Here is a 20,920-nt window from a genome sequence, read left to right as displayed (position 1 = left end):
GAGAGAGTGTGGTACAGACACTAAACCAGCTGAAGTGAAATTGACAACTCCACTGGTAACTGTCAACTGCAATAAAAAGTTAAAAAGGCAAATAAACACTTTATCAAACCACCTGTTAAAACATAGGAAAAACTGATTCACTCTTCAGTTTCCAGGCGAAATGTTTTAAGCTGACAGTGAATTGTTATGGAGAAGCTCAAACAAAAGCTGTCTGTCTATAGACTAAGTGATCATTGTAGTTTGACCTGAAACTGGGAAATTCTTGTAAACTGAGCTACTGTCTGAGACAAACCAGCCGCCCACCTCTCTACCAGAGGTAGCTGCAGACAGTGAATCACATCAGCAGCAAAGCGAGGACGACAAAGGACAGATACTGACTCATGTCTGTTTTCTTCTTTCTCTCTTAACTTCACTATGGGATATATATATATTTTATTACCTTTGACTACTAAAATCAAACGTGAAGGATTCCTTGACTAAAAAATGCGCTTTGTGAGGTCACCTTGTCCTTGACCTTTGACCATCAGAATCTGATTCCCTGAAGGCATTCTCAAGATATCTTGTTCACGAGAATGGGAGGGACAACCCGAAAACATAATGCCTCCATCTTCAGCGACCACCCCTTGCTGGCTACTCCATATCCTAATGGAGAGCCATGACAAAAATGTTGGCCCATAGGGTGGTCATTTAATCACTAGCAGACAGCCTACACATCAAGAAGCTCTTGCATAGCTAATGAGTAAAAATGTGGAGGAATTGCAGATGGAGTTTCATTTCCCCATGGAGCCTCCAGAATTTTGTGCTCCACACTGTTAAGATGTCATCAACTTTTGGTGTTCAACCTATTTGTGACAAAGGTATTATAAATTGCTTTGGTGTACCCACTTTCTTTGAACCCATCTTATCTCTTTCCACACCAGTAACTGATTTCCTTCGTTTCCCAGATCAAATATTCTGCAACCCTGGGGAGAGGAAGCTTCTCTGTGGCATGTACGTGTAGATTAGAAAAGTAAGAACAACAACAGTGCAAGTTGGGGTTCTTCTTTTTACTTAAGACAGAACAATCTTGTGTATTGTGCCTGAACGAAGGTGTTGTCTCACAAGCTATTGACAACAGATTCACAATGATGAAAGCCTGGGCTGTATTGCTTTCTGTTCTGCAGGGGGCGACTCATTAGTGAAAAAAACAGCTTTCTTTGTCTGTCTTATGATGCTTGTTTCTTTACGTGACTGTAAAACAATAAGTATCTCAGCAAGTCTTAAAATCTCTACCCCTCTTCAAAGCCAGACGTTTACCATTAATGATTTAAAGTAGTACACATGCTCCAAAAGTCTTCACTTCATGAAGTCAGGACATCTCATTTCACTTTCTACCTGCAGGTTTCAAGATCGTGATATCAGATTTGCAATCTACTAATGCAATCTTCTGCAGCAAACACACAAATAAGCATAGAAATAACACTCTTTGGATGTTCGGCTAAATCGGCCGTGAAACAAAGCTCTGGCATGACACAGAATCAGGTTAAAGGTCAAAGGCTAAAGGTCCTACTAAGTCTTTAATTGTGGTCTGAGACACTTAGCCAAGGGTGATATGAACACCAATTTGTAGATGGGAGCATGGCTGGTGTGTTACTATGTACAGAGCAGAGCATGGTCCCTCTGGCGTTAACTGGAAGCAGGGTGCAGTCCACTCCAACTGCTGAAAGGTCAGCTCCTCCAGAAGACGGAGACAAGCCGTACCCAGAGGAGGACGGGGGTAGAGTAAAGGAGACAAATGTATGGACACGCTCCATTTCACTTGGCTCTACAGCACACCACGTGCTGCAACAGAGTGCAACATTAAGTGGAAATGGCTTCAGCCTCCTGCATACGTCTATGTATGTGCATGTGTTTTTTGCATTCTCTGGGGAGTAACAAGGAGATGACCTGCTGTGGAGTCGAGATGTGTGTTGGAAACAGGCAAACAAAGCACGTGCCAAACGAGCTGACATTTCTGCTCTGGGAACACCAATTTAGGATGGCAGTATGAGACGAACCCAGACGTGCACTCTCTCCCCTCCACCACCACCTGGCTGACTGCTCCCTCTCTCTCTCTCCCTCTGTATGTGCTGCTTGCTCTCTCTCTCTCTCTCTCTCTCTCTGACATCCTGACAGCCAGGCTCTGGCTACCGGCACCACGACACTGCCATTCCTAGCCCGCTGTCTGCACCAACATCCTACAGCAGCAGCAGATGACCAGATGGGTTTCTGGGAACTATACAGCAGCTTTTTCTGTATGAAACATTGTCAAGAGAGATTAGAAATGAAAATAGAAATGAAAATAGAATAGAAAAGACCTCGTATTGAGGGTCTTTTGTTGAACCTTACTCACCATATGCACAGAATTTACTGTAAAAAAGACAATCACTACACTACAGGTACAATGAACACTTTTTATGGAAACAATATTTTAACACTATGTTATCTACTATCTACTATGCTACAGTAATTAATTAATTAAATTATTTTTCTATGATTCATAAAACTAAGTAAAATGAAAGCAGGGTATGTGGTAATTCCTGCTGACATTCAGGCTGAAATTGTATTTGTAAGAAATATTAAATTCAAACTTGGTAGTTTTTCTCTTTTTCTCTATAACAAAAGCTAAATTACTGATTATAATGAAGCCTAAATGGAGCACTGTGTGGAATCTAAGTTTCTTTTCAAGATTCAAGCTACTGAATTTCTTCATCTCTGTAGGTTTCACACAAACAACTGCTTGTTGCAATCTTTTACAAGTGCTCACAAGTCCCCGCTGTCCTCATTAGATCCTATTGTGGAGCAACAAGAACACAAATGCACAAAGAAACCTTAATTTCGACTAAACCCTGAACTACTCCTGATATATACCCCCTCTGCCTGAGTCCACTTCCACCTGGCTGTGATTTTTGTCACGATGTGTGCCACTTCCGGATGCTATTCCCCCCTTTCAGCCTGTCACAGTGAGTAGATGTCTAAACCAAAGCCCCCAAATGAGGTATATTCTTTTTCAAACACTTCCCAGATTTATTTTGCTGCTATCAACTTTTTCACCCTGCCAGGGCCGTTAAAAGGTTTTTCATACATGCCTCAGCCTCATTCAGCATGTTACTTTAACCGAGCTACTCTGCTTTGATGAGGTCAAATCTGCTGGACAAAAAAAACGAGGCTACGGTCACCAGATCATTGGTTTCCTAACCTTGCAGAACAACTTAATTATCATTTCATTTGTCTTGCACACAAAAGATGCCCCAGGGCCTCATATTAATTTGCAACTAAATTTGCCTTATTCACATGTTCATTTAGAGCAGAACTCCAACCCCCTCTAATAATTATTTTCAATAAGGTTTAAAAAAAACAGACAATCAATCAATTAATAGAGAATATAATAAGCAAATTAAAACACCATGACAATCACCATTAATTACATTTATAATAATAGTAATAATAGCTGACGAAAGATCCGCCTTCAATAACTAAAACAATAAAATCAAGATAAGATAAACCTTTATTCGTCACACAGTGGGGAAATTTGAATGAATTAATGAAGGAGTAATAATGTCAAAATATATTATTATGATATATATATATATATATATATGACATATCAATAGTCAAAGAGGTCAATTTTAACTTATTTGTAAAAGAGCTATTAGTTCTTTTACTGGCATTTACTGGCATTTGCAGACTACTTTATTTTCCCTACATAAATCATATTAACTCAACTTAGTTATTTTTATATTATATATATATAAATAAATGTGCGTACTTTCTGGCTAAAAATACTTTGGGATCAACCTTAACTAACTGTATTTCAGTTTATAAAGGTTGACACTGAGTACTCTCTGTCACTGACCTCCAGTAGCTGAGTCTTGTCATACTCTCTGCGGTACTTGTAGATACACTGGCTGAGAACGGAGTACAGCCTCTCCAGCTGCTCTACGCTGTAGCCATTGCTCTTTTTCACCACCATATCCAATAGCACCTGCAGGGAATGACAAAAAGAGAAAATACATCAGTAACACACTAGTATAATACATTCATTACTAATTAGAGTCCACAATCTGATTTCCTCTACATCATTATCTTGGCTACAAGGTTTCGCAATAACGATATCAATAGAAAATTTGAAAAACAATAATAATAATGCTTTCAGTCAATAATATTGCAACTTTCATTGTGTTATCTTTTTTGGAAAATGAGTAACACTTAAAAAATGACATATTGCAACCCCTCCCAACATCCCTGCGGTGGATCAAACGGCCATTTACAACAGGAGGCTGCAGTCCGACTGGGTAAGTAAAGTAATGTGGGGACACCATAGATCTTCACAGAGGCTGTAAATACTACTATGATCTCATGGTCACTTTCCTCTTCTCCTCGGCTCCACATCACAAGTTTAAGTTTGTTGTGTGTGTGTTCATTCTTTTTCCTTCAACAGTAGCATACACATTTCTCACTCGTCCACACATTCCATTCACTGCTGGCACAGTTCCTCCACACTTCATGCCTTTTGTGAGTATTTTCGTTGTTTATTTTCCAATAAAACCTTCAATAGGCACTTTATCCAGACTTGTCCTCCCACTTTGTGTGACAATAGTAACACCCGCTATGGGTTGTGAGGACAGATACTGATGATCAAAGATGGCCAAAGGAATAAAAGATGTTAAACCTAATTTCACATATCTGCCTTGTTTTCCCATTGATGGATTAAAAATACTATCAGTATTCCAAAGCTGCTTCCAAACCCTGCTATAGTTTTGCATCTGTATCTCTTATAAATAAAACCACCAGTGGTATACACACACACACACACACACAGAGCTTTCTTGTGTTTAGGTGCCACCCACTGATGCTGAAACAGAGCAGAGGAGCTCATAGACAGACAGAACAAGGAGATTTCTTAGTCTGCTAGCTCTCCACTTTTCATGGTTGTAAATAAAACCTCTGGCCAAGTGAATTTCAAGTGAACTGAGAAAAAGAGAGTGCTGCAAGCCATAAACTGCTGTTTCTATTCATTGCACTGACCCTGGGAGAGAGAGTTTTGCTCAGCAAGGGCAGCCAAACTAATAATCATATAATAACTAATACCTAGTATGGAGAGTGAACCAGACTAACTGCAATACAACAGGAAAAACTGAAATATTTAAGAGGCACTGAATTATTTACACAATGTTTTCATTGTGTGTATTATTAACATGATATTGATACTGAATATATTAAGAAAATCAATAATCAACTATCATCAATACTGGTATTATCGTAGCTATGACCAATATACTTCATCATGTGTATGGCGTCGTAACAAACCAACAGACACAGACAGTGCTGAATAACTACTCACACAAGCTAAGCACTGATGCTGGTGCATGGAGATGAAGAATTTGGAGGTCAGCTGTATTCAAAAGCAATTAAGATTAGAGTGACAGCTAATTAAAGCTAATCATAATTAGAACCAAGTTTACATTTCACTGCTACTTTAATTAAAACATTCTGGACAGTCAAAAGCCCTTTTAATTGACCTGTTCTTCACATTTTACCCAAGCCAAAGTGTGTGTGTGTGTGTGTGTGTGTGTGTGTGTGTGTCTATTTAAACACAGGCCTCATCGGAATGCATGGACAGAGAGAGCATAGGAACAATAATTAAAGTTACCATCACCGACTCAAGGCAAACAAAGAGGCCTCAGTAGAAATGAAATGGTGTGTATGCGTGCGCACGTGTGAGAGGAAGGAGTGACCACATTTTAAATACAAAACACCAAGGCAATGTCAAGATTAATAAGACGTGAATGTTTGTCAAAGCCTCTCTTCAGCCAACGTCTGAGAGATAATTACAGTGAGCCAAAGAAAAATTACAGAGGCAAAGATGTTAGCATTGTATTAATCGCTGTGCTCCATCTGACTGTGATTTCTGTTCAAATGACAGAACAGTTGTCTTCATTAAGACTACATGCTGAGCCCTGACATCAACAAAAAAACTTCAGTAAAAACTTAATCCCAAGACAGACTTTACTCATGACCAGATCCTTGACTTTTAAGAGCGGTATTTCACTTTGTAAGGAAGCTTTTACTTTGCAGCACACAAACGCCTCTGATGGAGTCAAGGGAGTGAATTCGAAATACGAGCTGCCCTTGGGATCCACTGTTACTGTTAGTAATTCAGCTGCCTGCCCAAAGCGTTCTACATAAATATCATGGACAGGCTAATTCATCTTTTGCAATGTGACACAGTAAACATTATGAATATAGAGTGGCACCAGGTCAAAGCTTCTGCTGCTGTGAATAGCTAATAAAGTCAAAGATGAACAGATTTCCAAGATAAAGATGAAACATGTCTTCAAGATTTAATGCAAGATTGCTTTAATTGCTTCTTTTACAACATTAAAATAAGCAAAGTAAAGTAAAAAGGGATCAAAACTAAAGTTTGGGCACAATTGGTGGTAAGTGTTTATTATCTTCTGGGCAAATTACAGCTTGTGAATACTTTTTGTAAAAGCCAGGAGTCTTTTTAATAATTGTTTGGGGGATTTTCATCCATTCTTGCAAAAGACTTCCAGTGCTGTGAGATTCTTGGGCCTCTGCTTTTGAGGCCTATACAAAGATTTTCAATGATGTTTAGGTCAGAGGACTTTCAAGCTCATGGCGAAACCTTCCGCTTACGCCTCTTGAGGGAGTGCATTGTGGATTTAAAGGTATTTTGAGGATTACTATCCTGTTGTATAAACCATCCTCTGTGTGATGTTTGCTTCCAGAATTTTTTAATCTTCAATTGAATCCATTCTTCCCATCTATCAGTGAAATGTTCACCGTGCCACTGGCTGCAACACAAGCCCAAAACACGACCGATCCACCCCTGTGCTTGACAGTTGGAGCTCTTTTCATGAAGTTCTGCACCTTTTTCCTCCCAAATAAACCTTTTTTCATTGCAGGCAAAAAGTTCAATCAGTTGAATTTCATCAGTCCACAGGACTTTTCGAAAAATAAGGAGGAACTGCGGAGACCAGTGCATGTCTGAAAGCAGCTTAAGTGTTTCATCCTTACTGTGGGTCACAGAAAGCCTCCTGGGACAGCAAAAACACTGGATATTGCTGCATGATTACTCCTTTATCTACCCACAACAATGTTGACAGAACAAGTACTTGGGCGACAAGGGAGACTGTTAGGCTTCTTTAGAGGTCTAAATTCTTGAGTTCTTTCTTGTTTTAAAGGTCCAGTGTGTACGATTTAGGTGAAAGGCATCTATTGGCAGATATTTAATGTAGAATAATCCTCATGATGTTTTCACTATAGTTCAATTCATCTAAATTGTATGAATTGTAGTTTTCTTTACCCCAGAAAAGGCCATTTATATGTAAATACTTTATATCTACATCGAGGGGGTCCTCTCTACAGAGGCCACCATGTTTTTTACATTAGTCCAGACTGGACAAACTAAACACCTTTTGAGTTTTTATGATGACTGAAGCTACCACAGTTTCTTTTTCACTTTTGGAAGGGGAGGGTGAGGTGAGGGGTGTTCAGCTGCAACATTCAATTTCAACACTAGATATTACATAATTCTACACACTACCTTTAATGTGTGTGTGCACAAAATAGCTCAACAACATGTAGATGGATTTTCACCAACACTGGTTGGTATATTACTTGGACAACTATCTCTAGATGACACATTTTTGGAGCTGATTGATCAAAGGTTAAAGATCTAGTGTGTAAGATCTAGGTAAAAGGGATCATTTGGCAGAAATTGAATATAAAATAATCCTAGTGATGTTTTCACTACTGCATAATTATATAAATTATATGAATTGTTGTTTCTTTACCACAGAATGGGCTCTTTATATTTAAATCCTGTATATTTACATCGGGAGCTGGTCCTCTCTACGGAGACAATCTAAAGTTGCAACCCATAAGATTCGAGATATGATTTACAGCTCATTCAGTACATTCAGTATAGCCTGCACGGGTATACATCACCCTTCTTATGCAAACCCCTGCGGTGAATATTTTTAGGAGAGAAGAAAGCATTTCAAATCTCTCCAGTATTGTGTCACTGAAATCAGGTTTAATTTTCTATGCTTCACTAGCCTGACCTCCAGTGGGTTCTTACAATTCTGAACTCAAGAGCCTGAAAACATGACTTTGAGCAGATAAGGCCTTTCAAATATTCACACTTTCATAACTTAATCTGGCAGTCGAGCAGGATTCACCGGTAATATGCCTTTGACATAAAAAGATCAACCTGGCCAATCTAATAACTTTCGGTCCCTCAACGAATAAAAAGTGCATACAGAAGACGACTTTCTCGAATATTCAGAATTCATGCAAAGTGATAATGATCATCACGGCTGGCTTCAGAAAGTGGAGCTGCTCTGTTGTAAGCATATTTTATTGGTTTGCTTTTTATACAGTGACTCGGGTCTAATATCAAGGGAGTTTTTAGGTTTCATAGTTTCAAGCCAGCTCTGAGAACTCATAAAAAGAGGACCAAATGGAGGACACATCACGGTGAGATGCCAATTTTAACAATACATGCATAAAAGCTTTAATAAGCATCATTACAACCCATCTCGCATGTGTGTAATAATGTGAAATTTTACACTGCTCTGTTCTTCCTCTCATCCAACTGCTCCTGGATTGCTTTCTATTTTTCATGCTTTCTATCTCTAGCTTTTAGTGCATTTTACCACTTTATATTGCACCTTCTTTTCTTTATAGTGCATCTTCTCACCTCCAGCCCGTTTCAATGTTTTATAGAGCTGCTACTCACCTCTTCTTCAACTCCATTTTTTCAGAAAACACTGCTCTGACTTTGTGTCCAATGCGTGTCTTTTCATTTGCTTACTCTTTGTGTGTTTCCTTCCTTTTCCCTCTTTCTTTATCCCCTACATTTATTCCCCTCCACCTGATTGTGGCCATGTAGTTCCCAGCCTTTGTCAGCTTGATCAGGATGTCTGCAAGAGTGTGGGCTAAACGGTGTGAGTGTGTCTTACACAAGCTCAGTGATTGAGTGAGCCCACTGCACACAAAAGGGCTGTAATCCCAAGCATTAAAGAGTGCTACTGACTTGGACCATTTAACCTCACCCACTCTAAACTCCCTTCTCCATCTTTCCCCTCCATTGTCTTCCACAACTCTATCTATCCCCATGTTTGTGAAGACCATAGATGGATTATTGAGTTACATCACTGGTTAAATTAAGGAGTTTTGCATGGTGTTAACTTACAGAATTTAATGCAACACTAAAACTGGATTTATCTTCGCATCTAATAGTATGTGCAGAATTCTGATTAGACAATTTCATTATTTAAATTGCATTTAACAAAATCCTAATGATATGCTAGTACAATAAATAACATTATAGAAGGGTATTTAATATTGAAAAATATAATAAAACAGAAGTGATTCATGCAACTGGATTCAGGCTGGAGACTGGGCACAATAACAAGTCACTCTCATCACAAAGTGTTGCTGCACTGCCAGTTAACCCCTGACCGCTGAATCAGATGACATGCGGATTCTAGTCACATCATCAACCCAATGCACGGCCATGCTGATATTACTCATATTTCACATGCCTTCCAGACCTGGCAGAGAGCCTACACTTATTCTGCTGACACCTGAGAATCTCGAACACAAAACACATGGATTTGAAGCCCAACATTCTTTGTCATCAGAGACACCGTTAAGCCCTCAATATCTGCCTCTAAAAGAACAATCAAACCCCTTCTTCCTGTTTTAACTAAAGATTTTCTTTGTTGCCAACACCCACAAGAAAATGAATAATGAATGACTCTGGTTTGCTCGTTACCATGTGTGGCTTCAGAGAGGGCAGAAGCTGGCTGTGGTGCTAGTATAGCGAGATATGGATGGTAAAATATCAAGTCACAGTGACAAATATTGTGGCTTACAGGGCACTTGGTAACACAGGTAATGCAATATTGATAGTGCTGCAAGAGTCAGGGACAATCATAACAAAACATATTACCATGGTCCCAGAACATAAAAAAAAAAAAAAACGCTCTCCCTCTTTTCAGCTGGTTATGTAAATTTCTGCTTGGGTTGACATCTAATCTTAAATATGCAAAGACTTTATTTCCAAAATTAAAACCAGTGGAACATGTCCAGCCATTTAATAGCTGAGAATTCTGTGTAGGTCATTACAGAGGACAAAGGTAATTTGTGTGAGAACTATATTAAACTGCATGATTTAATAAATTAATAAATGGCCTTACTTGTGTAATAATAATAATGTTGTGAAGATGGATGTAAATTAACAGCTTCATGTATTTCAGTATTGATGTCAAGTTAAGCCTAGATGTCACCAAGTTGACTGATAGATGTTCATAATCAAAATAAATATTGCAGTAAAAGTGCATCTACAGCAGAGATTCAGTCAGACCACATGAATAAAACGAATAGTTTTGTTTCTGTTTCAAAGGAGTCGGCATGTTGTTGATGTGCTACCAGCTACATACCCGATTGCAGCTGCGTTGCAGTTGTATGATCTACTTGTCTTTGTCCATCGTCATTATAGTTAACTGTGAAACTGAAGTGTTCCCACGCAGCAGACTGTAATGATGATGGAGGGTCTTCACACTCCTGTTTGTCTGCAGTCCTATGACCACGAGCCTACAGCACATCTAATCCCTCACTAAAGTTGTCCCTCGGAATTTCAGACCTTTATGCACTGTTTGTGAGACACAAGCCTGATATCTGCAGACAGCTGTTAGCTGGTGTTGATTCCCCAGCAGGGACAGACTGAAAAGACTCCAAACATTGTTCACTCGACTTCCTCAGCTCCTCCACAAACCTGTGAGGGAATTTTTCCTTCTATGGTATTTTCCCATAAGATTATTAGGTCTTTAGTGTCTATGTAGACCATACTTCTCCACATGTCACATTATGGTCAATCAAACTAAGTCCATTATTTATCTTCATTCGTCTAGGCATAGCTGTTTAGATGCATTTGCTCATTTACTATCAGCAGTTACCATGGCAAACACAGTTACAGTACAGGCACTTGAGATAGGACTGCAGACAGAACACACTGTAACAGCCCAGATTGACAGCCAGCACCTTAATGTCTTTTCTGCAATTGGTTTCCAAGTATGACAATAGCACTGCATTAATGTGAGTCTGTGTCATGTGAGTGTATGTGAATTGAAATACTGAAAAGCACAGCCCTCAGAATTAACAGCAATAACTTGTATTGCTCATCTCTCTTCTTCCCTGATGCATCAAGCATCAATTCTGCTTCAGACATCTAGGTCTCCTGACACATCTTCCAGCAGCTCACAGAATTTCCAACAAAAAACAGCCTTCTCCTGGGTGGCATCAGGTTAACCAGTTAACCATCCCACAAACAAACACTACACTGTGCAGGTCTGCATCGGGTGTAACAGTTCAGGTCACTGTTTTTGAGACGGTCGTGACTTAAGGTGTCTCATATAGCCACCTATTTTCTATGTTCCTTTACCTGAAATAACTGTTTTGTATAGGTTGCAGTAATTTGATTTCAACAAAGTTGTATATACATCATGCAGCTCTTACAGAGCCAGTTTCTACAGCTTACCAATACTTAGATCATTGCTGATAGACATGTTTTTACTGAGAGAATGTGGAGAAACAAAGAAACATACCAGGATTTTAATATTGATAGTCATTATAAGGCCATTCAATTTTTTTTTTATCTAGTAATAGCCATAATCATACCAGTCAGTTCTAGTTAGGTTTACTAAAACATATTTAAATGAGTTTTTCCTTAACTATTGACTAGTGAGAGTCATTTTCAACAACTACTTAAGTAACCTCTTGGGTAATGCCTTATGTTGTATTATTTCAAAATACATTAAAGATAAAGCTGAGTGATGTGGACTGACTTAAATGCAATAATTAATTAATTGTTTAAGACACACGTGTGAAAAACACAAAAAGAAATTACTTAAAATATCAAAAAGAAATGCATTTAAATAAATAAACAAATAAAAACTGAAAAAACTGAAATAAAATTTAAAAATAGAAATGGAATTTAAAGAAATAAATCAATTTCTTGAGCAACAGTTATAATAAATCATTGTGTACATTTTCAGATTGTTTCATATCAAATTAAAATGGAAGGAGAATCCCCTTCTCTACAATCTGTCTAGTTTTCACGTTTGTGCAGCCTGTTTGTCTGGTTTAAACAAGGTGAAATGCCACAGACACGTTCTTATGAATGAGCATCACGGTGTAGGCCACATTCACGCAATCACTTTCATTTTCGCTTTCAGGGAAGTTCCTTTTATGACGCCTCATAGCCACATAGACACCTGCAGATTTATCAATGAATGATTATAAATGCACACTGAGACAAAAATGCAATTCCCATGTGAATGTGATGTGTGATTTTTCTTTCTTTTATTATGGAATGAAGTTTGCATCAGTTTTCATAATTCAAATGACCTGTTAACCATGTGAAAGTCACACAGGTTTCCCAGGTTATGTCAGGAAAGTGAAATAGGTGTATCCTGCTATAAATGAGGCTCTGCAGGTCAGCTCCAACACAATCACCAGGAGACACCTGAATCTGCTCTATACATACTAAGTCAACGTCTACCTATTTCTTAAAGATGCTTAACAGGATCTTCTTCGTTTGCCTTTGCCTCTGTCTCTACAGTGCGGGCTCAGCGATGAGCTGCAGATGGATGGATCATAAATTCAGACAGTACAGCAAGAATTCTTTGGATCTACTGGATATGATGGTGAGTAAACTTTTTGTATCATGTTTTAAACTCATCGAAATATCTGAATGAGATAACACATGATGTTTGTGATGCAGGCTCATAATTCCATCAACACCACTGAGGATGCTGAAGTGGAGGAGACTGTGGCCTTACCTGAACATCTATACAGCCAGGTGTCAAATGCATCAGTGAGTACAATAAATACCTGCAGTGAATAAGGAACATGAGAAAATACTTGATTTTTATTTCTTTAACATAAGGAATTGTTTTCAGAGAAAAGTCTTTTTTGTAATATTTGCTATATTTCTTATCATTATCTATATATATATATATATATATATATATATATATATATATATATATATATATATAGTTAGTTTTGGAAACATCTGCCAAGCAGCGTCTTAAATGAAATCCTGTAGTAATCTGATTATTCTTTTTCTTCTTCATCTGATCCCTTTGTTTCCTCTGATTTTTCATTCCTATAGGCTGAGGATAGACTTGGTTTCACAGTGCAGGTTCTGAAGGAGGTGGCTGCCCTGTTTGAGGAGGATTCCAGCTCTGCATCATGGGAGGAGAAACAAATGGATGACTTTCTCAATATTGTGACCCAGCAGGCTGACGGCCTTCGCTCCTGTGTAAGTGTTAGGGTGGATGAACGCAGACTCACTCATTCCCTTACAATTAAATCTTCAGACATATTTCTTTTGCTCTAAGTCTAATGGAGATTTTTGTTATCTCATCAAACCTTATTTTCTTTTATTCATTTAGATTGTGAGTCACAGCCACATGAAGAACAAAAAGCTGCACATGTATTTCAAGAGACTGTCACGCCATGTCCTGAAACAAATGGTAAGTCCACTAACCCACCTAACCTCCCAGTTACCTACCTACCTTCTTCCTTATCCTTCCCATCTACCTACAGCTTCTATCTAGCCATCTACTTATAATATTCTTGTTTGTGTAGGATTACAGTGCTGAATCCTGGGAACTGATCAGGAAGGAAATCAAAAATCATCTAATGAGATCAGACCTGCTGATTTCATCTCTACTCACCATCAACTAGAATTCGTCCACCAGATTAAGAATTTATTTATGAATTTATTTATTTATTTATGAATTTATTTATAGAGTGATTTGTCTATTTATTAGTTGATTGTTTGAATGTGTTTTCTTCCAGTGAGTGTATTGCAATTAACATGTCATATCCAATAAAAACATGCATTCTCCAACCAAATAGAAAGGTTTTTATTCCACTTGCATCGACAAAGATGATGCAAATTTTCTTTTTAATGCTAATATGCATTTCTCAATACAGAGTTCACTCATTCAGTTAAGACCATGCAGTGAAAAAATATGAAGGTTGTTCAAATTAGAAACACAAGGTTCCTGACTATTATTTTATTTCTCTATTTCACTTGACTTTTCATTTTTGTTTGCTACTTTGCATTTGTGGAAACAAAGGATAATAGGGAGAGAACGTTTGACACAATAAATCCGAAATGTAAAAAATGAATACAATTTTAAAACTGAGTCTTAAAAAATAATACATACTGCACACATTATAGCATTCTTAAGAATCACTTGATAATACATCAGTGACTGGGGTTAGGGGCTCTAAGTGCAGCAGCTGCTAATATTTAAATTTTAGACTAAAAACTACAGGGAGTAAATCCTTCTTTGAGTTTTAACAATGAAGAGTGACTGAACGGTCTTTATAGGCCCCAACATGAGTTCCAAAGTCAGACCAAATCTCTGAGAAGACGAAAATGAAACAAAATTATATGAAATAAAAGGTGATCAAGTTACCTTTAATAAAATGTATCTGGGATTGAACCTTGTTGAAAACATTTTGGAAGAGTCATTTTTAGTCATTTTAATAACAAACTGTTCCATACTTTATCTTTAAATATGATTGAAATCAATTCAATGATATATACATAATATTTTATAATTTGTCAATATGTTTCACAGTATGGTAATACTCTGCACTTGTTACAATTACTTTCCATAAAGCAGTTTCTCTCTTTTAGCGCTAACATCACTGCAAAACATTTTACATTATATCATTAGTAACTACAACAGAGGGAAGTATGCCACATACTGACTTAACTACCTTATCAATCTTAACCATTCTGATGTTATCCAGCCAAGGCAGAGTATAGACGTAATTGTTTGACATTATACACAGCTCTACTACCATGATATTAGGAAGGGTGTAAGCAAGGTGTTTTTTTGTAAAATAACTTGAGACAAATAAACTCTAAATATTATAGAATAAAATCCATCACTGTCTGACAATAATTATCCTCCAATAGAACAATGTGGCAGTCTCTCATCCCCTCTTTTTTGCCACTAATCTTATGAAGACATTTAAGCTGATTTTTTTCTTTGTTAAAATACAGCTATGGTTACAGTTTCCAACAATCCAATAGGGAAATGTGGAGGAGCTCATAAAATATGAAAGCAATACCTTCAGAGGTTTAGGAGGGTTTAGATAGGAGATCAAGGTGGCAATAATGGATAATGAGAGATGTAAAAAAAAAAAAAAAAAAAGGTGAAGCAACCTTTACTCCTCTAAATTAATTTTATTGAATTTTTCAAATTTGACCGCAAAAAATAGTTTTGGAGGATAGAGGTTTAAATTGTGGAGGTATGTCTAAAAAATATGTCTGGTAAGTGGGCTACAGGAAAGAATTTGAATATTTTATAAATTCAAGACAGCAGAGATCAAATATCACCAAGTAATAAAAGAGGAGACATTTTTGCCCCGACTTAACACAAATACCTCGAAACACCCCAGCAAAGTTACCTTAAAAGGTAAAAAGTAGGTCAAGGTTATGGAGAGGATTGGCTGTTGACCAGGTATGGTTGAACTTAGAGAAACCCTCAAGGGAAATAAAGGTTAATTGATGCGATGTCTTTTACATGTGTAGTACAACCAGTGTGTGTTTGTGTGTGTTATGGAGGATGTGTTAAACACTGAGATGAGCTGACCAAGCATTAAACATTTCAGACTGTATGTTATGCATTAAGAGAATAAGTTGTCAAAATATACAAAGAGTCTTGAAACCTGGATACATCTAAATAAGCTGCTTCTTAAAACTTTACAGTCAAAAAACATTACCATCCACATTCCCATCAGCACAAATGCTATATTTTGCTTTCACTGGAAGACCAACAGTGCTGGCTTCTATTATCTCTGCCAAGGTCGACAAAAGAGAAGCCAAGCATTTAATCATAATTACAAAGTCCCCCCCCCCCCCCCCCACACACACACACACACACACACACACACACACACACACACACACACACACACACACACACACACACACACACACACACACACACACACACACACACACACACACAGGGTTAAGTGGGATACATGAGGTGTGAGCGCTAAAAACGGGCAAGATGAATCACCCTGAAGGTTTGGCAAAAGCTAATATAGAACATGAAGAAAATGGGAGAAATCAGTATGTTGTCTGCTCTATTGACACTACTGGTCCTCACATGCCCGGCCAAGAGGGACAGCTATGCAAGCGCAATTACATGCAAATAGCTGGACTGTCAAGGCCATCAGTGGCAATGAATGAAAATAAAAGAAACACTTGACATGCTGTCTACTTTATTGACAATCAAAGGCCGGTCCAGCACTACTATTAAGCTGTTCTCTTTTGAAGAGACATGTGGCGTGGCTACTTAGCCAGAGGGGCCCCCCACTGTTATTAGAACAAAAACGAAGGAACGGTGACAAACTGAAATGAGGCTATTTCTGTTGACAGGCTTCTCTAAAACAGTAAATCCTGACATGCTGTAATAGCTAAGCGTCAAGCCAAAAAGATTTCATACCATGCCAGAAACTAGAAACACTGGCTCTTTTTAGGCAGCTGCTAAAGAAAATCGGAGAGCAGATGATAATCTATGTGTTCTTTGTAAAATGGAGGAAAAATTGCCAGGCCAGATTGGATTTCATGTTACTGAGTTCTCATTCGCAATCGTCAGCACCACTTCTTCCAGCCCATCTGTGGACAAGTGTCTGATTATTGATGAAAGAAAACAGCTGAGAATGAGAGACATTTTGGAGCAGTGATAGAAACAAGCCTCAGGACCTGCTTATTCATGCTGAGGAATTCATTTTGTTTTAGACGGCATCAAGCATCATCTCAGTGAAACTGGCAATAACAGAACTTGATTTTGCTAAGAGAGCAAATAACTATGTCATGGCTCTGAAAGACAGGATGTGAATACTGAAATAATAACATCTCTGTCCTACAGGCTTTGAGTGTAGGGTCTGTGAACAAACTCATAACTCTGATAGTTTTTAATTCCAGAGAGATTTCAGAGCCTCCTCTATCAAGTTAAAAGTCAGAAGTAATGAGCCCTCTACAATCAATGAATATGACTGAAGGAAAAAGAAAAGGAACAGCACACCACTCACTGCGGGCCCTAATACACATCAGGCATCATGCCAGTCCCGGCTCTGCCAGCAAATATCTGCTTTAACGGTGACTCTCATCCTACACACCGGAAATTCAATTTGTTCCGTAAGCCTGGGATGAAAAAGCAATTATTCACAGTCCCCTCTTTTCACGATCTGTTTCTTTAAGATATCTCTCTTCTTCCCCCTTCTAACAAATAAACCCCCAGATTAGCGCTGTGTGTGGCTGTTCATAGGGGCAGCCAGTTGAAGCACTCAGATTCAAGCCAACTAAAAAGCTTGTCAATCAATTTGAAAGTTGGGAGTCAGATTCGGCAAGACAAGATATGTACATTGCCATCTCTTTCATCCCCATTGGACATGGGTAAAAGCCACTAGATAATGGATTGATAGCATATCACTATGTAGCATGGAGGACAGAAGTGAGAGCATGTCAGAGGAACCCTTCTTTTACACCAATTACACTACACGGAATGCCTTAAAAAAAATGCTCCCCTACCCGATCGGTGAGGAGTGCTGTCAAGGGAGTCCACTGAGCCGAGACTCCAATTTACACTTGGGGTATTAGGTGGGACCCTAGCGTGACTGTGCAAAGTACCACAGAGCTGCTTCACATGCTCTCTGTTACTTGGAACACATCCTGGGATAAGTTGGCAGACCTAGTGAGGCGGACAGAGACTCATGTTTGAGTCATGACCTTCTTTCCTTCAAATGTCGTACGAACAATACCTGTTGATTGAGGAATTTAAAATCGCCTGCCATCGTAATTGGCTCCCTCCATCTCTGGATAGCAGGGATACAAAATTGTGATAGTTTAAAAATAAGGGGGAAGAGACAGTGGCATAACTATAGGGTGAACAGAAAGGCAGGATAAGCCTCAGAAGTTTAAGAGGCAGCCCTCTGAGAAGGGCAGTGTGACAGCGTCAGCCCCAGACAGACCTATGGATCAGGAAGCTTAAGGCTGGTCATCCATGATTGAGTTTCCCAACCCTCCATACATTAAATGCCTCAGAAAGCTTTCAATGCATCCACTGCATGCCTCAGTCAGAAAATGGTGGACTTTTAATACCTCTTAAACCAAAATTAGCCGGTATACTCAGTTTTTTTTAAATGTGGGTAAATGCCCAAGAGAAAGCCAATAGACTCCTTTTATTGCCAGTAGGAGTTTGCCTCTGTGTTTTTTTTCCCAGGGCGTCAGGTTTAAAGTCATGAATGCACCAACGACTGAGGCGCTTCTCTCACCTTGCGGTCTTACCGAATAAGTGTGTTTACCTGGGCGATACGTTTCCATCACTTCTTATCTGAGCCGGAGCCGAGTCGTTCGACCTGGGAGTGAATGCCGACTTAATCTATTCCCAATGCTAACAGATGTTAGTGGACGTTGTTTTTTTCCAACCAGTGGAAAAGGGGTTTAATTATCTAGACACTTGCTCTCTGTAACCTTTTCTATATTTGGAAACCACAAAAGGATAGATTAATGGTACGTGCAGAAGGCTTATGAGATGAAACCATACATCTCAGGAACCAGTGCACGTGTCAGGGTACGCCATGCAAGAAAATGAGCATGGGTCTAGCTCCTTGCAAGACCTCACTGCTGGCTCACTGATGAGAACATGAATGCTCCCCTACAAGATGGGACCAAGCGATCGTCAAATCGCTATTAAATGTCTGTGCACAAAATGCGATTTACCAACCAATGGGAAGCAATAAGTGACTAATTTCCAGCACTGAAATTAACAACAGCTGTTTCTTTTACAGAAGGGAGGAGAAAACACTCAAGCAAGCTCTTCAACCCCACTGGCGACAACATTTAAACAAGGACCCGTGTGAACTCAAAGACGACAAAAACAAAAGCATATTGGTAACATTTTTAGATTATAGCTCCTCTTTTCCATAATCACAGCGTAATTAGTCGGTTGCTAAATTTTGACAGCTCACCACAGCTGGTTCTGCCGCAACAAATTTGTCTATATTCTAGTGCTGTCTAATCTAACCGTTGGAATTCAGGGCCCTTTATTTTTTCTAAACAATATCTACGGTTTCTTAATGATTTATATTTTTTTTTTTTTTTATTGAAAGTGTATTAATATTTTGCTACACTGTAACTTCTGAGTACTCTGTGTCCCAGGATTCTCTATAGCTGCATAAGTTCTTTTGCATAATTATTTTATTTGTTTATTTTTTGGAAGGGTTTGGCAATTTGGAATATTCTCTTTAACACATTCCTATCAGACGGAAAAAAAAAATGAAAACACAAAGTGACCACGGTCATAGGAAATGACAACGGAGATTCAAGCCACTTTTAGACATTAACTCCAGAGAATGTCCGCACAATTGGGTCAGGACTTTCTCTGGCGTTTGCCTTTCACTTGAGAATGCAGCAGGAGATTCTCCACTCTCAGATGCATTCACAACAACACAGAGCCTTCAGGCGAGGGGTGGTGCAGCATAAAGATGCAGGAGGTTATGTAACGTATTTATTCCACTGGAGAGATCATGTGTTTTTGTTTACAGTACATCCACACCAGTTATCAGCAATTTGTATTCTTTGCTTATTTTTCTTTCAGTTTTGCATCTGACGTGTGTGAAATACGTCATCAATCATCATCAACATGGTACATCATTCACAGTAAGGATTCCCTGCTGTATTACAACATGGGCTCACTCGGACATTACCCAGAGTTTTTACTGGGGGGCTCTATTATTTAGGTTCTCACAATAATCTCCTGAAATTATCCAGAGTTCAGTGCATGTCTGAAATCAGCTTTTGTGGGACCATATTCCTCTGCCCTCTGCCACATCATCATTTTCATATAGATCACACAACTTGTAAAATCTCAAATTTACAGTCAGCCGATAATACTGAATCATCCCAGATGTTTGATCCATCATGGTCTGAACTATATGATAACTTCCAGATTCAAGCAAGATGGTGACAAGGCACAGAGTGGGGTTTTAAAAGGTAAAATCTTGGTTTGAGGTTGGATTATGTTTAGGAGTGGGGATGGGGCTTTTCCGTAATCATCATTTGTGCACCAGTGAAGGTGGATCCCTGAGGTTTGCGTCTTCAGGCTCTGTAGTGGGTGCAGTTTTAATCAAGAATACGGAGCGTCAACGCACGCTGCAACCGGCGAATGACAAGTTAGTGGATAGATGAACAACAATCCGGTTGAAGACCTCTAGGTAGTTACCAAACACCATTTGATAGGAACTTTGAATATAAATTGCTATTTATCACACTGTGCACACAAAAAATAAGATTCACAATTTTCAGATGAAAGGAATGCACTTTAAAGTGAAAAACATCCAGCTGAAGCATTGCCATAGGATAAAGAATTTACGCAGAACAAATAAATACTTGATGCAACTTCTCCTCGAACAAGAGTGCACAAGTTTAGCAAATTAATGCAAAGTGGTTAGTAAACACTAGAAAATTGTCTTTAAGAGCTTCCACATTAAAATCAATACTAGATACAGTGACTAAAAAAAATGTATGTCCTTGGAAATTTCTTTCAGGCCTCCAGTCTCTGAGCACTTACCATCTTTCTGAGAATGCTAGAAATATAATTCAAATGTATTAACTTGCTTTGAGGGCACAGTGTACGATTTGGATGATTCATTATTCCATTCACCTGTCATTTTAAAAGCACAGGTGCCACTAATAACACTGACAATGGCTGTGGTTTATTAAAGCACCCCTGTAAGTCATGACAGTTTAACAATGAGCCAGTAT

At 38.6% G+C, this 20,920-nt stretch overlaps 2 protein-coding genes across 3 annotated transcripts in view; one reads left to right on the top strand and one right to left on the bottom strand.

The window, feature by feature from the left end:
* The window catches only part of atad2b (ATPase family AAA domain containing 2B), a 74,915-nt gene that overhangs the window by 5,991 nt on the left and 48,004 nt on the right, over positions 1-20,920 (bottom strand). The window contains exon 27 of one of the 2 annotated variants that reach the window (XM_020091812.2): positions 3,875-4,003. In XM_020091812.2, coding sequence (XP_019947371.2) covers positions 3,875-4,003 — 129 coding nt within the window. Of the gene's footprint in view, positions 1-3,874; positions 4,004-12,576; positions 20,309-20,920 lie in introns of those variants that run through there. The other variant, XM_020091813.2, reaches the window with a different exon arrangement.
* LOC138405516 (interferon a3-like) lies at positions 12,197-13,983 on the top strand. Its single transcript, XM_069514617.1, has 5 exons — positions 12,197-12,758; positions 12,836-12,928; positions 13,229-13,378; positions 13,512-13,592; positions 13,708-13,983. The coding sequence occupies exons 1-5, from the start codon at positions 12,627-12,629 to the stop codon at positions 13,804-13,806; spliced, it is 555 nt and encodes a 184-aa protein (XP_069370718.1). The 5' UTR covers positions 12,197-12,626; the 3' UTR covers positions 13,807-13,983.

Source organism: Paralichthys olivaceus, chromosome 19, assembly GCF_024713975.1.
Source record: "Paralichthys olivaceus isolate ysfri-2021 chromosome 19, ASM2471397v2, whole genome shotgun sequence".
Classification (NCBI taxonomy): domain Eukaryota; kingdom Metazoa; phylum Chordata; class Actinopteri; order Pleuronectiformes; family Paralichthyidae; genus Paralichthys; species Paralichthys olivaceus.
The sequence above is the reverse complement of the archived record's forward strand: the minus strand, read 5'-3'. Positions and strand labels throughout refer to the sequence as shown.

What these genes read in the sequence shown, in the direction of transcription:
- LOC138405516 (XM_069514617.1), top strand. Translation starts at nt 12,627, where the DNA reads ATGCTTAACAGGATCTTCTTCGTTTGCCTTTGCCTCTGTCTCTACAGT. An exon ending in CTGACGGCCTTCGCTCCTGT is followed by an intron (nt 13,379 to 13,511) that starts GTAAGTGTTAGG and finishes TTATTCATTTAG; the next exon opens with ATTGTGAGTCACAGCCACAT. An exon ending in GCCATGTCCTGAAACAAATG is followed by an intron (nt 13,593 to 13,707) that starts GTAAGTCCACTA and finishes TTGTTTGTGTAG; the next exon opens with GATTACAGTGCTGAATCCTG.